We start from the raw sequence: 17,215 nt of genomic DNA, 5'->3' as shown, positions 1-17,215 counted from the left end.
GAAATAATTCTGCATAAAGGATTCTGTACTAAACTAAGAAAATCATCTACAAGTGCAACGCAATTACTACTAGTTCACTCAAACCAATACAACTATCAAAAAGCCATCTTATTTACATGGTCTTCTGATATAGGCAGCTGCTAGTTTAGCCACATACCAGGATATACATGTTGTAGTTGCTGTTATGTACAGGCATGTTTTCTTGCACATTTGTAGTTCACAAATACATTTAGTTAATCTCAAAGCAGATCCTACGGTGCCATAATATAGTATCAAAGGTAGCCAAGGGAGTATAGCCGGCCAAAGGAAGTCAAATGGGCACTGGAGATCTGCCTTCATTCGAACAGGGAGGAGCATTTCTATTGAATAAAGGTGTCTCTGCCCCTCCCTGTGCTATATTAACAGCTACACGAATATCCAAGGTGCTAGTGATTTTACGAGTAATTTATATCTTTATTGGGACAAGTGCATTGACCCGCGCACATCCCTGTAGGAGATCCACGCCAAACAGGAAGGAGGGCAGTTAACACCTACACAACAAGCAGTTTGATTAGGCAACAATTGGATGTTAATAGCCTTTTGTGAAGCCGAATGAATGCAGATCCTAAAGTGGGTTTGATACTATATTGCGCCATCGTGGATCTGCTTGGAGATTAACATTTAGTGTCATTTTCACATGGCAGTGCGAGTGTCGGGTTTTGAGTGTTGCTTTCAGTCACCAAACTGCTGAAGGCACAAACATATGAAACAGAAACAGCTATAAAAAATACCTGCTGTTATTTGCACATATAGATCTATATTGAATGATTATTGTGTTGTTGTTGACCACTTCCAAGATCTGCTAAATCAATGACAGTACAATCTAAGCAATGTTTTAAAATCACAAGATATTTGAAGAAATGCTAATCACCACATATAGCAATCCTAGTCCATAGTACCTGTATGTTCCCCTTGAATTTGTTTCCTATCTCAAAGAATAAAAGTTAATAGTTGTTCTAACATAAAGAACATGTAGTTGAATTGTATTGAGTGACATTGTACACTACTGTACAACATGCATCCATGAACGGAATGGTTTTTAGGACAGCCTTTTGAGATTATCGGTGGGAGCTCTGCAAGATTAGTCCTGACTCTTTGATTTGAAAAGCACTGGTAGGTGGGAATTTGTTAGCCTGGGTATCATCCGATTTCTACCGGGCCTCCTTTTTAAGGCCTTCTTAAATAGGCTTTTTTAGAGTAGCGAGTGTAAGGGGCCCAGGTAGAAATCGGATTGTTTATTGTTTGGTACCCAGGCTAGGAAATTGTTGGTTGTGCCAGAACAACTTTACTTACAGACACCATCAGCTGATTTGAGTACCTGTATAGCCAGTAAAACCAACCTTCAGTGTACTGTAACACACCAGCATCGCAGGCACATGGCGCAGCAGCAGCTGGTTATATTACACTACCTGTCACACCTAACCTTTACACAGCTAAGCTGTGTTCTGTTACAGAGCTGCAGGGTGGGTTGTACAGTAGTTATTGCACAGTTGCATTTCAGTATCAGTACATCCAAAATGTATGTAAAAGGGAAAATAATATATGAAAACACAATTTTTACCTCCTTTCCACTTACTGGCAAATTTTTGTCACCACAAATGAGTTTACAAAATGCTACATAAACAAGCTTTGACACTAATAATATAATTATAGGTAAATTTCTTTTAGCAAGCTATGTACTTCTAATATCTTCTAGAACTTTTTTTCCATGATAAACACGTCTTTCTCAACACATTGTCCAGAACATATGTAGCAATCACTCATCATGCAATGGTGTACCATCCCTAGTTTGGTACCCTAGCAGTGGTGAGAAGCAGGCACTTTGATTTAACAATGTAAGATACGTTCTAAATGCAATCAACTTTTTATACACATATACTTGCAACCTATACCACATATAGTCTAAACACCTTGCATTTCTAGCAAGTTCAATGTTCTCCAAAATGTACATAATATGCTTACCACAATATAATATGCTTAACCATCATCAACGTATGCTTACCATAAGTAGAGAGTACTCATCTACAAACTATAATCCACCAATGCCTTACCCCAAATTGATGAGAAGTTGAGATCATTTCTTAAACATATCCCTGAAGAACAGGTCAAACACACACATATGTGTATACATACAAGACAACTTGACATAACCGAAAACAAAGAATACAATGCAGCATACATGTTAATACATCATGTACAGTTATGATACCAACATCATGTAATGGCGAACAATTGTATAGATTATCACAAGTCATTGAAGTGGTCATTTTAATTACAAGGGATTGTGTGGATAATGTTTCCAATCGTGAATAAATTTAAGTACTTTGGATGATAAAATTGCATATTTTCATTTTTCTTAATACAAAATGTAGACAAGGGGAAAAATATTTTGGGTAAACTTAATGAACAGCTACATTTTTCGAAAGTAGACCAAGCATGATATGCTGCATTTATTTTGAGTGCTTTTCAAATAAAATATAAATCATTTCGTTTATAGGATCAATCCCACCATTTCAACAGGTAGATACTGTTTCTTTGTTTAGCTCAAATGTTGTACCAAAGTCTTTATGTACAGCTGCAATCCAATACTGAGACACAAGACATAATTTGTATATGAAAAATATCAATACCTTGCTTTTGACATGGTATATACCTTAATACATATATAGGTGGGACTTATCACCTTTTTTTGTGTCTCATATACATGTATCTCTTTGTTGCATACCAATAGAACTGCATCATCAAATCCCCACTTCTTGTATCAACATTATAAAATTGAAACAGAATTGTATCTCTGGCCTTGATAAGTACAAAACTGTACACATATCGATGGAACAACACACGAAAAAGACACATGTTTGAACTCTTTTTCCCTGCTGCCTAGTAACCCTATATTACCAATACATATTTGGGGTCAAAATTTCTACTTCAGGCCTAGGGGAAAAAATGTTATGTTTCCCGACCTACCCTAGAAAAACCTGCCGACCCTAGACTTTTTTGGGTGGATGGTGGAATCACATAGTTTCCAGCTCCAATTTTTAATTCCTACTCAAGTAAAAAACTGCTTGTCTTATCTAATGAAGGATAAAGGTATCCACAGATTTGTAACCATTATGCAGAAAATTGAAGTTTGACATTGAAGTTTGAAAATATAACTCACGTCCTCGTGCATTTCAGTTTTTCTTTATTAAACTGTATAGTATTACTTAAGAGTTTGGGCCAAAGTTTTAAAAAAAGATTTAAAAGAACAAGGTACTAGTAATCCCTTTCTACTGACCCTGATTTTTTCAGGTCTGGAACAGGAAACACAACATTTTTCCCTAGGCCTCAGCAGTATGGTGGTTCAGGAAGGAATGTGGCAAGACAAAAACACCAAAGAACAGTGATGAGGTAACAGTTACACCATAGAGAAGATCCATGGATGGAGCATCTCCGAACAGAAGGTTTTGTTATACCACCTTCACATTGCGCGAAAATCAATCGGACGACGAGTCTGTATCTGTATCTGTATCTGTATCTATATAGCCGGTATAACCGCCATTCGGCGTAACACACCAGCTAAGTCTGCGAGCTCTAAATGACATTTGGATATTTAAATGACATTTCAGGCAAAAAATATGCATGACCCTCTGTCGATATTAAAATCGGCCAACCTTCCAACAATTGCGAAGTACGCTCGAAGATCGTCCACAATATGAAGGGGGGATCAGCAGCACTTGGTAATGGTTTGTATAGACCAATAAGTTTACAAAGATATGGGTTCAAATGTTCATGTCAGAACATGATTATGTTTATGATATGAAAATGATATGAAAAGTGTAGTTTTGATGAATTTCAAAGAGCATGTGATGAAAAAAGGAAATACACCATACCAGCTTCACAAAAACACTGAATACTTTACATGACATTGCCTGTCAATTTAATTGTTCTCAGAAGATAACCAACTCAACTTTGAGTGAACCTTTTGGAATACATGTTTTAACCCCTTTAAAAATCTTCAAAGACGGGTGGAATTGTTTTAACCTCATTGTTTCTATTTCTAACTTATCTATTTGCAATCATAAATTTCTACATTCAAAGGAGTACCAGATCTTCAGGTCTATTTTTCCAAACTATTTGCTACGTGTCATCCTCATAGTAGTCTTCATCATTGTTTCCATTCTCTTTCTCATCTTTTTCTTCTTCCTCATTATCATACTCCTCCTCATCCCCATCCTTATCATCTTCCTCATCCTTATAGTCTTTTTCATCTTTTTCATCATCCTCATCATCATAATCCTCGTCCTTTTCACCCTCCTCCTTGTCATTCTCATCATCTTGCTCTTCATCATTGTCATCATCTTCCTCATCATAATCTTCTTCATCCTCCTTGTAATCTTCATCCCTTGGTCCTGCCCCATCCCCATTTCCTTGCTCTTCCCTTTCATCATCATTTTCATTCTCTTCTATGTCTATATCTTCCTCATCATGGGCTTCTCTCTCTCCCTCCTTTTCATTATCTTCTTCCTCTTCGTAATCATCATCTAGGATGATTTCGTTCTTCTCATTTGCAAGTCTTTCTTTCTCCGATAACTTATCGTTGCCCTTAAATGGCTTTTCTTTCTCACCTTCTTCTTTTTCTGGCTTGGTCTCTTTTTGCTTGTCTGGTAAGACTTTTTCTGGTTTCTTTTCCTCCTTTTGGTCCTCTTTAGTTTTCTTTGTGTCTGCCTCCTTCTCTTTGTCCCCCTTTCCCTTTTCTGGTTGCTTTTCCTGTTTTTCCTCTACGTGGGGCTTTTTGTCCCCCACACCTCCCATGCCAGACAACTGTGGGTAGTTGTACCCGTAAGGTCGGAGGTGATAGGTCATGTATTCTAGGACGTACATAGTATTTGGGGTGATGTAGTGGAAAGTGATGGCAAAGTCGGAGCAGCATTCGGGGCCCTACAGGAAGGAAGAGACAGGACACCCACACCACATTAGCAAACAAGGTCAAATCATTAATAATATTAGCAAAAAAGGGGCAGCAAATAAGAGAGATGTGTTAGCTAGTGGGATGGCACGTGTTACAGGAATACAGCTTTGACTCCAAAACCACAAGTGAAGGGATAGCCCGAGGACCCTACAAAGGGGATGAAAATAAACACAGACAACACCGATATCATATAAAAATGGGGCATGCAGTGATCTATAAAAGAAATGCATACAGAAAGTCTGGTAAGTGCAATATACTGATGAAACAAAGATGAAAAGTCAAAAGATCCAAAGGAAAGCCCAGCCCACACCAATGGGTCTGCACCCTAAAATAAGAGAAAGGAAACAACATAAAACAAGGAAAAGATTCCCAACACCATAAGTGAGTAAGTAAACCATGCATGCAGGTGACACGTACGAAAGCACTACCGTGGTGAACTAAATAGATCATACAAAGTACCTCGGAATTTCAGATGAGGGGGTTGGCTTATTGGGGAGGAGGGATTTTTGTTCTTGGTCTGTTGAGATCGATTGGGGGAGTGTAGTTGTATCCAAATGGCCTGAGATGATACGTCATATACTCCAGCACATACATATTAGCTGGGGACACATAGTGGAAAGAGATGGCATAGTCCGAACAGCAGTCTGGTCCCTGTAAATAGAACACAGTTCGTCGCCATTAAACGTCTGCCCATCGGTCGGTCGGTCAGTTCTTGTGTTAGCTTGTCGTGGCATGGCAATATAGCTTGTCAAGCTAGTAAGAGGAGTGGGGTTATTGTGAAAACAACACTATACAGGGCTCGAAATACTTTTTTTTGTGTACCTGCACTGATGCAGGTAACACTGGAAATTACCTGCACCAGACAAATTTTACCTGCACCACTCTGAATTTACGAAGTATGGATCATATTAAAATTGTTCATGAACCATTGCTATTTTTCTTTTATACTATATAGATGGTAAAAGTCAATGCAGCTAATAACCATCCATGTACGTTGTACACCGACATGATAGAACCCAGCACAAGGACCAGTGCAGGTTAGGTGCAGGTAGACACCAGAAATACCTGCACAGCTCCAATTTTACCTGCACTAACTTGCATATGCAGGTGGTATTTCGAGCCCTGATGTAGGTTTTACAAACTGGTTACTTTTCTGTGCAAGGCAGCAATCGTTTAACCCTATTTGTCCACAGTGATGGAATGAAATGTTAGTGGATGAAAGGTAAGTCGTCTGTGAGATGAAGACACAACACTGTAAACTGTTGGAATGTCTGTAGTTGGGATGTTAGTCTGCTTGGTTAATACAACACACTGATATTTAAACCAATCATTCTTGCATTCCACCGTTAATCGACAACTAAACTGTCAAACTTTAAAAAGATTAGTAAAAAAATAATGCAGAGGTTATGGAACAGTCAAGAAAACACACATAAAAAACATTAGAGTAAAATAAACAATCGAAATACGGACATATAATGGCAAATAATAAAAAGGAAACAATTCACATGCATGACAGATTTCTGTGACCACCTTTCATATGTTTGTGAGAAGAGTGGGATACCATAAATGTCTATACAATCAACTAGAAAATTAATAATATAAATATCATTCAAACTTAAAATGACCATTGAGAGAAATCGTCGTCATATCTTTGATAGAAATAAGCCCCAATGTTTTGGTGAACTTTCTGAAGCTTTTTTCTCCAATTGATGGGGCAACATTGGCATAGAAAGATAAAAAATTATTTGTCACTTCATGGCTGTCCTTACAGTTGATTAATTACAATTAATTACTGGGTGATGCAAGTTTATCTTTCAGACAAAACTAAGTGTGGGAACAGCCATATTGCTTTGTTGACATAGGTCAAAGTACAATTAGAATTTGGTTCAGACACAAGCTTTTTCTTTAACTGGCCTTTGGCCAAAGGTTGTTCCAAGGTTCTTCTCATACTTTGGATGGGAAAATTTGAAATGAAAATGGGTCAAGTGTTTTTGAATTATGCTTACATTTTGGTTATTGTAGACAATATCAACCTATAACAGTGAGTGGAATTTGAAACGGAAATTCTCCTTGAAAGGCTTACATGGCAAACCAAAGGTCAGGAAGGATAAGAAAATGAATAGCAGTGTGTTTGCACATAAAACAATAACAGGTGAAACATGCGGCTTTGTTAGTGAGCAATTGTACAAACAGCACATAACAGCCCACACGACACACATATAAAAAATTGGTTATAAAACTTATAATATACTCATACAATCAAAACAGTCGTTCGTGCATTCCATCAATCAAGCTTTCATCCATCTTTTATAATTTGCATTCCTTTTCAAACAAACTATCACATACACAACATCCAGCCAAAACACAGACATGTATACCACAAGCTCCTACACGTACATCCTACCAAGTCATACCATATGCCATACTGCACTATACATACATGTCATCATATCTCACATCCCAATGTTCAATAGTTGTAGAGCTACAGATACCACCTATACTTTCAGGTACAAACGTACAGTACAACCCTCAACACTCTATATGTGTGGCACCCAATTTTGTACTGACAATTTAGTAATAAAGGTTAATTAAATATAGACACAAGTGCCATTTGAAAGTTTTGTAGTACATGTAACAATGCCCAAACAACCCCCCCCCCCCCCAAAAAAAAATTAAACCCACCACCACACACACACACATTGCTCACCCTAACTTATCCAGATTCAAAGCACATTTCAGGGCTACTGTTTCCCAAAAACCTCATTTTCCCAGACCAAACACCTATACAACCAGACTTATTACATCAACCTCCCTAACACAAAGCATGACACTTGAGACCATATAGAGTTTCTTTGCCCAGGGCGTTACATGTAACTATACACCCTTTTGCTCAAATTAGTTTACTTTCAGCCAAAAGGGGGATCTAACCCACCCACAGCAACAGAGATATTACTACCACTGTACTGTCGGTTAATACAAGTGAATATCTGTTGCCTAAATCGCACTGTGCTTAATTTGATCCATGGAGCCCGACACAAGAGAGATCTACATCTTACAACTCTCCTAATTAAACCTTGTGGATGATTAGAAAGGCCCCGCTTCCATCCAACTTACGTCATGGGCTGTGTAAAACTGATACTTCCAGTACCAGTTCCCTTTTGGTACTCTCCCTGGAATGAGGTGGTGCTCTGGCACGAAGGGGTGGAATCTCTCGCGACCTAGTTTATCTCGCGAGTCCTCCGCTCGTACCCCGACCTGCTCCATACATCTCCCCATCTCCACGTCCTCCATGATGGACCGCGCTTTACAGTTCCCCTCCACGAATTTCTTCACCGCTTCCTTGCTGAGGACGTAGCCGGCGCCGCCGCTCATGTAGCCCTGTTTGACAAACGGTTTGAAGCGCCGACCGAAGTAGACCGCCTCGGTGGGGTCGTAGTCTTTCAGCATGTATCTCAAGTTTTCTACCACGACGAACGTGTCGTCGTCAGCCTTCATGAACCAGTCTGCATCGTCTATGTGGTTCTTGTATATGTACTCGTACGCGGCTTTCGTTTTCGCCCAGAGTTTGTCGCGGCCCTCCCCCGTTCCGAGGCCGATGACGGGAAAGTTGGGCTCGGCGTTGGAGCTCATGTAAAGGATTTTGTTGCAGCGTTTGGCCCACGTGGCCTTCACGTGTTTGGCCTTCTTGTCGAGGTTGTCGGGTTGCGTCATGACCCAGCAAAGCACGCGAACATTGTCGTACAACTCCTGAGCTTCCTTGTCTTGGCCTGTGGAGGGTGTGCACAAAAATATATTCATATACATACATATACATCACAGAAACATTTCTGGCAAATCTTAAATATTTTCTTTAAACTTCTGAGCTCCATCTTGTTGAACCAAGCTTCTATTTTAAGACCGTCCAGTAGAATTTGTGTGAAGTAAGCCAACCTTAGTGCATAGAAGTAAAAAGTATTCTTTATACTTTCTGAAGCAATTTCAATGACAATGCAATGTGAAAGTTCTTAACCTATACTTGTCTTTTTAAATATCCTATACTGTTCTCCAAGATAATGACTTCAAGGTGTTCCCATTTGTGTATTTCATTATGCACACTAGAATTCAATGTAAATTAAGTCTGACAAGGCAGCCAAGCAAGTATCTTATCCTCCAGCAGAAATTCCACATTTTAATTCCAGAGCAAACACTCAAGACAAGGCTAAGTGCCTACCTATGCTAGTAGAGGGGGCTTGAGTAATGATCTGTTTGCCAGGCCCTCATTAGTAATGTCCTCAAGCAGACTCTTACAAGCAATGTAAGTGAACCCATATGCCCTGCCCGTCAAGTGTTGTCTACAGTAACCTTCAAAATTGAAAGCAGGGCTGTTGCCTGTTGGAAAAGCATTTATCAGATTGCATAAACGATCTTCATATTTTCTTTTTAGTTTGAAATTTTTGACATCTTTCTGACATCTTCATCCTCCATAATTTGATGTAAAACACGGCTTCAGCATGACTTGGCAGAACTTGCAACAGCACTGATACAAGTGCCACGTGCTCATCCTTGTTTGCACATCCTAGTACCTCTTCGAGAGCACACTTTGAAGTCAGAAGATGCACTTTGAAGTAGGAATATGCAGGCGGTGATAACAGGATGGAGAAAGGTTCAAAGCACTAAAAATACCACTTATCAAAGCTGAGCGGTAAAGATCAATCATTGCCTGTCCATAAAATTGATACAATCAGACTAGCACAATGTAACTTTAAAGGTCAGAATACAGTTATACACACTGTAGTACAGACTACAGAGCTTTGATCTGGTAGCGGTGTGCAGTGCAGCACAAACTAAAAAAAAGTAAAATGCTACATCTATCTAGATTTCTGACACTATCACAGTAATAGACGAGAAAGTAATATGCATTTCTCACTTAGTAAAAGAAATATTTGTCGGAAAATAAAAGCATTCGCATCCCTGCTTTAAGGCTCCTTTAAGTTTAAAGCATAACAAGAATAGCTGTACCGAAGCTTTCAAACATTCTAGTGCCACTGTGTCCACTGAGTTTCTTTGTGATGCATGCAGGTGTTTGAAATGTTTGTTCAAGAGGGTGTAGTGCTAGATGGGTTTAGAGCAAACACAGCCAGTCTTTTGTTAAAGGTTACCACTCAATTGAGAACAATTTATTGTGCCCCCTGTACAGGTCCCATGACTGCAATGTCCCCAGGCTATTTAGCTGTTGGGAACAGAGTTGCAGTATATGTCAGATCTAAATAATTTAGCAGTTTTCCCAGGTAAACACCATTGTGTTAGACTCTAGCTTGTCATTTTCTAAACTGCATGTGCGAACATGCATTGTCATTTTTTCTCAGTCAGAAAGGCACATTATGTCTAGAAGCAAAGGTGATTATCAAGATAATGAAATCTAAACACAATAAATCAATAAACAAGCTTTGAAAATTACATGTAGAAGTATGATGCCAATACTGAACAATTATACATTGGCATTCACTATCTTGATATCAAGAAAGCCTGCCACAAACAACCATTTTTCACGGGCCAGTTTAGGGCTTTCACAAGTCCTAAAGTTAAAATTTAAAGTTGCCCATACAATTGTAACAGATGCTTAGGGGCGGCGCCTATCTCCATTTCTGTGGCCCTTGGGCCACACGTCTGTGCAAGCCACTACAGCAGGGGGCTAGTCCACTGGTAGTGATGTGTGTTTTAATACCATACTCTGTCTCATTAGTGCTGAGTGCTAAGCAGAGAAAGCAACATGAACAATTTAGAATCTACAAATGTACCATTTTTAAAGTCTTTGGTATGACTCCGATGGGGATCGAACTCACGACCTACCAAATCATATGCAAGGCGAACACTCTACCTACTCTGCCATTGCATCAGTTATAATTACTTTACGGTAAGTTTACCAGAACCAGTCCTACTATTACTAGGCATGGACTTCTTCTGACAGCCTTTCTAATCATCACTGTCCCCTGCGGGCATAAGGTAATTGAAACCAACAAGGTAAAAATTCCCCAGTGTGTAGATGCTAATGAAGCAGGTAACATCACCAGCATGGTAGCAGAGATAGAGATACATAATGTAGATAAACTACTGTATATAGATGCCAGCAATACAGAAGAGATACCGATATGCTTGCCCCAACCCACATTTTGTTTTCACTGTTGTTTTAAAGTGAATGCCAAAGGCATGAGACAGTGCCACACGAGAGGGGACTGGAAAATTTTGAAAATTGAACCTACTGAATTTCCTGCCTACTTAATAGGCTTCAAAGTACAAAACGGACACTGTCAATAACTGTGCTTTCAAGGGAAAACCATTTTTTTGGTACCTCCAAGTATATGAATTCTTCAAACCCCAGAATGGGCGTGATATGGCAGAGATACCCACACAATAGAGATACCATAGACTAGAGATACTGATAGAGATACCAATACAGCAGCTCACCATAGTATGGCCACCCATTCTGAAATGTAGTGATAGATAGCAGATGTTCAGTGTTTGTGTAGCAGTGCCATGGCAAGTCCCTCTAAATCAGGTACACTTACAAGGGAAAACAGGTCAGCTGTAACTGTCTGGGTCATGGTGAGGTTAGTAAGTCACCAGCTCCACAAAAGGCAAGTGTTCTATATGCAAATATACCTGTTCTGAACAGGTGGCTTTCCCACAACCCACAATACCATTACCTTGGAATGTTTGTTACAGGTAGTGCACTATATCATGCAGTCTGAACAGAGATATGAATATGCAAGACTTTACAAACTGTATATAGAAGCAGGTATTGCTAGCCATATTGTAAGACGTATGAATACAAACTTAAATTCTATCAATTATAAAATCAAATAGACAGCAGAAAATAATTTCATCAGGTTGGTAGAATATACGATATAGGAGAAGTCTTGTACACAACCATGATGTAAAGTAAGTACATCCTGGTTGTGTACAAGAATTTTCTTACATCTATCCTATAAATATATAGTCTTAACTCTAAATTTCTTTTCTACTTCATTCATCTCCAAACTATTTCTCTTTTTTGGGAACAGTAACGGTTATTTGCCAAAAAAGGAAATCATATCCAGTCTTTCTCGTAACAACAAAACTTCAACGTCTGTCAGTCTTTGCTTCCGGTGAGGCCTCGGTGTAATCACTTTATAAGACATGTTTTACTAACTGGAATCAAAACAGGAAGGCAGGACAGAGTCTCTATTTCAATACTACCTCACACGATGCTCCAATTTACATCAGCTGGGTGCTCATGCCTACACATGGGGGCTATGGCTGTTTCTGGGACTTGACTGCTAAGCTTGTATTTACATGTGAAATCTGTGTGTTATTTCTCATGAACATGACATGAACATTTTTCAGGGTTAAAGTAAACTCTATGAGCCATTGGTTGAATCACACGAGCAATATATTCTGCCAGTTCTTATGTGCATAAGACAGATCGTATACAGGTATAAAGTACATAAGTTTTCTTGTAGAAGACATCTAACATTTTGCCTGAGTGTCACCCCAGTGAGTTTTGATGAAACTAGTAATGGGGTGATAGAGTATGAACTGTTACACGTGCGATGCTCTCAAGACTATGGGAGTCCTGGTTAACTAACTAAAACGACACTCGTACCAAAGAGGTTTTAATAAGATATTAATATATCTAACATTTTACAAACATCATGCACAAGATTGAGGGTGTCGAATTATACATAGGAAAAATTTCAGCTTGGTTCTGTACCCTTTCCAGTTTATCTTTGTCTTTCTTTGTATACGGATCCCATACTGTTGCAGCATCATTCAAGGTTAGGTCGTCTTCCAGGAAATAAATACAACCCATTAATTTACGCTTTTGTGTCACCCCATGTTTCATACATGTGACAGTAAACGCCCCTTACATCCAAAATTTTGCATTTTTCTATCTTTCTCCATTTAAACAATCAAAACCAATCGCGATTCATGTACTTTTGACGTATTTTTCTAGTTTCCTTGCAATAGTTGGCACTACAAGTTATCTACACAGCTGATAAACATGAAATACGCACCTTTGTGGTGGGCATCGTCCAAGTCGGTCCACTCTAGCGCCTTGCGCGGCGAGTCAGAAAGGTTCACTTCCGGGTGGTCGTACGGCTGTTTCGCCACTTCTACCTCGTTGCTCTCGATGGCTCTTCGATCGGGAGGACCGGGACCATGCGATGGTGTCGAAATATAGTTCACAAAGACGTAGGATATCCCGAAACCGAAGAAAATACCCAAGGCGAAGGTGACAAGGGAGTTTTTCGTCACCCCGGCCGCCATCTTGGAACACTTCAACCACGATAGCATAGGTGCATCCTAATTTGCACGATGAGTGATTCCATACATTGATAAAACTGCGATCACATCAATTAAGATCGATATATTTTGTTGAACTATTGATGAGCTTTAACTGTTGTGGAGTTAGTTTAACTAAATCATAATTTACACAGTTCTGTTAAAAAAAGATTGGGATCATTGTGAAAGCATAGGGAACCTATGGGGCCTTCAGTCCCAAAGAGTGACACAGAGTGGCACAGAGGCATCATGGGGGTTCTACAGGAAACCACTTGATGAATGGAACTTTAAAAAGTTGTTATCAATCAAATATTAAACTACTTACAACAATATTCTTAACATGCATGATATTTCTCCGAAGATTATCAGCTTAGTTAGAAGCTGGATATTGCTGCCGATTTTCATCAAGAGCTCTAGCTTGAATTTAGATTTGTATCTATCACAAGTCTAATCTTACTGCTTGCAAAAACATAAACTAATGCATTCATCTAATGTTATCATGAATAAACAATAAGAAGATTGCAATTTTGTCAAGATGTCAACAAAGGTTCCTTTTTGCCATGGAAAGCAAAAACTGCCATACATTACAAGAGTATGTGCAAAAACAATTTTTAGAATTTATAGATTGATCAATATTGATATAACATTACAATATAACAGGTGAATAGACAGGACGAAATGTTCTCCCTACATAACTAAAATGTATGAAAGACTGCCACACACTGGTTATGGACACTTTTAATCAGTTGTGTTGTAAAAAAAAAACACATACAAGTACGATAAAACTTCAGTGACTGAAGAACAACTGTCTATCTCTAATTCTTTATCCCCAAGCCTTGCTCTATCCCTGAGAGATGTACAATATGTGAAGTTATCAGGATTACTGTGTGTACATGTACTATATGATGCAGTCCCCATGTGTGTGAATGTCTTCATAAACATCAGAGGAAAACGTTGTTGTTGTTTTTTAAAATTCATTTTTTATTGATACCTATCACATTCTTTTTCACATTCTAAATTCATTTTCTACATATCCTATAGCAGGCCATCTCTAATGTCCAATATCCTTTCTGGCCCTTCCCATCTTGAATATGTATTTATGATGATGTTACAGTCATCATCATCACGGGCGGCTTGCCCGGACCAGGTCCACTCTTTCCCTCCAGACATTACAGTAAACATTCAAAAATATTTGCACCCAACACAGATCAAACAAACCGATAACAATTTAGTCAACAACCAAATAGTTGCTTGCAAGCATCCTTTCTGTTCATCCAAACCCTCACAGACCATCCATCCATCATGATGATCACATACATGATAATGTATTCTCTAACATTTTCTTCAACCACTCCACAGCGCACACAACACAAAGTGACAAGAGGAATAAAAAAAAATGTTTCCGACAGTTTTCACCTCAAATGCACCAAGGAGGTTATGTACATGTAAATACAGGATAAGGATGTAGTATCTTTTGTCAACAATATTGCTATGAGTATGAGCCTTTTGCGTCATCGCTGCCGGGTTTGTGATCTGGTGACCCGGATTCGGCACGGGTTCAAATCCCGGGAACCAGGATATTGTTTTTTTCTGTTTCTACCACTTTCTTGCAAAACAATATTTTTGTGGAAAATTCCTTTTTCTAGAATTTTCCTTCTTTTTTTTTATTTTTAATGTCCTCAACAAGGGAATTTTTGCCATGAGCAAGGAAGGCAAGTTGGAATGAATAAAAGATGGTTTTGTTAGCATCATGAAATGGACAATGAAAGGCAAAAAGCATTACACAAGGCCCATGACCACCCACCTGGTTGTGACTGATGAGCTCTTGTGGCGTCTCCAAGTTGAATCGTTGGCGGCCCCGGATGTCTCGGCTGTCTCCGATCTCCACCCCTGCATTATTCAGGCATTTTGCTAGGTGGTGATCCGGATTCTTCGCCCCCATCAGCTTGCTGTCATCCGGACACAGCTTGTCATCTTCGAACACAAGATGTAACAGCTGTATTGCCTTTTGACTGACGACAAACCCAGCGCCTCTGTCGGGATAGTTGTCTGCCGTAATGTGCCCAAAGTAAATAGGAGAGGTACTGTTGTATGTCAGGAGAAAGTAGCGCAAGTTTTCGATGATAACCCACGAAGTGTCCTCAATGACAAAGAACCAATCATACTTCTCCTCATACTCTGTGAAGACTTTCTCAAACATGATCTTGTGGCTCATCCAGTTCTTGTTGACCTCAGAGTCCTTCTGGTCTAACACAAGCGTTGGGAGGTCCTCTTCTTTCTTGTTGTGGACAAACAAAAGTTTCTCGCAGTGTCGACCCCATGTGGAGCTGATGTGTTCGCGATTGGACCTACCCTTCGGTGATGAGATGACGAGGCAGAGGACCCGCGTACGGGACAACTTGTCCTCCATGGCGTCCTGCTTCATGTAGACTCGGGACACCTCCTCCTTGGCCACGTGGATGGTGCGGTGTCTCATGTAGGAGTTTTCGAAGACTCCGTTATGCTGGATCTGGGTCATCATGAGGTGGATGAGGACCCCCGCGCCCAAACCACCGACAACCGTCACCCAACGCAGCACACTTGGCGGGGCACCCATTTCTGTATGTGGTCTAGCATGATACAATGTCATTTAGTGATTGGCTTAAATGATTTGACCAGTGACAAGGCTAATGCAACAATAAAAGCATGTTTGCATCGTCTTCTTGAACATCATCTATTGTTAAACTTAAACTTAAAAGTTAAATACCTTTTTGTAGCCCGGGAGTTATTACAGAGATTAAAATTGTCATGAAACAGTGACAATAACATGAAGTAACAGTTATACATAGCCGGTGCAATGGTCTAGTGGGTAGAGTGTTCGCCTTGCATTCGGAAGGTCGTGAGTTTGATCCCGGCCGAGTCATACCAAAGACTATAAAAATGGTACATGCTGCTTTCTCTGCTTAGCACTCAGCATTCGGGAAAGAGTATGGAAGTTGAACACACACCACTACCAGTGGACTAGCCCCCTGCTGTAGTGATTGCGTTGTGTGTGGCCCAGGGCTAACGAAACAGAGATGGGCACCGCCCTATGCGCCAGAAATGGGCACCGTCCTTGGCGCGGGAAGGGTTTAACTAACTTAACTTAACAGTTATACATGTATGTATATTTTCTAATTTTAGTTTCATGTCTAACCAAGTCTAACTGAGGGGGAGGGGCGGAGCTGAAATTATACACGATTTGATCTCTCCAAGTCCAAAGCGATCAGATTGCTACTGTTTTGTCAATGTTAGAAATTGTCCATTTGAAGATGAAACTTGAGATAAACTTTATGAGAAAGTAACAAAGTCACGCAACTTTATTTGCCCTTCCCACCCAAAATAATGTTTTGTTTACGCACCAGAGTGATATAAAGTTAACGTCATCATATATCGTTAACGCTAGTACTTACACCACTAACAAGCGTTCCTAGCACATTTTATACTCGATCTTTCTGACAAAACTTACCTGTGACTCCTTGTGAACAGTTCGGGTCTTCAGATTATCCTCTAACTTTACAGTTGGTAAGAAAAGTGCTCGCCTGTTGGAAAATTCGTTTCAAGATTGATTTTTCGCCGCCATGTTGTATCGTGGGACGGATTGTTTCATTTACAAAACAGGTAGGGTGGATTAAAATAACGCTTACATTTTAGTATCAATGATTTCAATCTGTAGCTTAGAATATTAAATTACTCAAATCCTGCATTCTTTGATGGCTTATTTGAAATATAACTGAATTTGTAAGGATATAAGATACAGCGTTTGTTTATATATATAAAGCCCTCCAATATAGTGTTATCGTCCAAGCAGACCGTTTACCTGTGCACTAGTGACATCTAGCGGATTACTGTAGCAAGGCATGTCACAGTTCCCAATTCAAGCTTACAGTATGTAGTGTGATAAAA

General features: G+C 39.5%; 1 protein-coding gene across 2 annotated transcripts; it reads right to left on the bottom strand.

Annotated features, from left to right (window-relative positions):
• Positions 1 to 3,935: 3,935 nt before the first annotated feature.
• On the bottom strand, positions 3,936 to 16,966 carry LOC118424480 (glycoprotein-N-acetylgalactosamine 3-beta-galactosyltransferase 1-like). Of its 2 annotated transcripts, none has more exons than XM_035833051.1 (3): positions 16,779 to 16,966; positions 15,096 to 15,900; positions 3,936 to 4,959 (listed from the first exon to the last, which is right to left on the bottom strand). In XM_035833051.1, exons 2-3 carry the CDS (start codon positions 15,885 to 15,887, stop codon positions 4,159 to 4,161), a joined length of 1,593 nt encoding a protein of 530 aa, XP_035688944.1. In that variant the 5' UTR covers positions 15,888 to 15,900; positions 16,779 to 16,966; the 3' UTR covers positions 3,936 to 4,158. The 2 variants fall into 2 exon arrangements, with proteins under 2 accessions (XP_035688944.1, XP_035688943.1); XM_035833050.1 differs by lacking the exons at positions 15,096 to 15,900; positions 16,779 to 16,966 and adding exons at positions 8,105 to 8,757; positions 13,024 to 13,330.
• Between the last annotated feature and the right edge of the window lie 249 nt (positions 16,967 to 17,215).

Source organism: Branchiostoma floridae, chromosome 10 (assembly GCF_000003815.2).
Source record: "Branchiostoma floridae strain S238N-H82 chromosome 10, Bfl_VNyyK, whole genome shotgun sequence".
Lineage (NCBI taxonomy): Eukaryota > Metazoa > Chordata > Leptocardii > Amphioxiformes > Branchiostomatidae > Branchiostoma > Branchiostoma floridae.
This window is presented reverse-complemented; position numbering and strand designations above follow the sequence as displayed.

Excerpts from the sequence above, each read along its gene's own strand:
- LOC118424480 (XM_035833050.1), bottom strand. The coding sequence starts at position 13,303 with ATGCTATCGTGGTTGAAGTGTTCCAAGATGGCGGCCGGGGTGACGAAA. Across the intron at positions 8,758-13,023 it reads GGACGATGCCCACCACAAAG|GCCAAGACAAGGAAGCTCAG; the intron begins GTGCGTATTTCA and ends CACCCTCCACAG. Across the intron at positions 4,960-8,104 it reads AGTTTTACACAGCCCATGAC|GGCCCCGAATGCTGCTCCGA; the intron begins GTAAGTTGGATG and ends TCCTTCCTGTAG.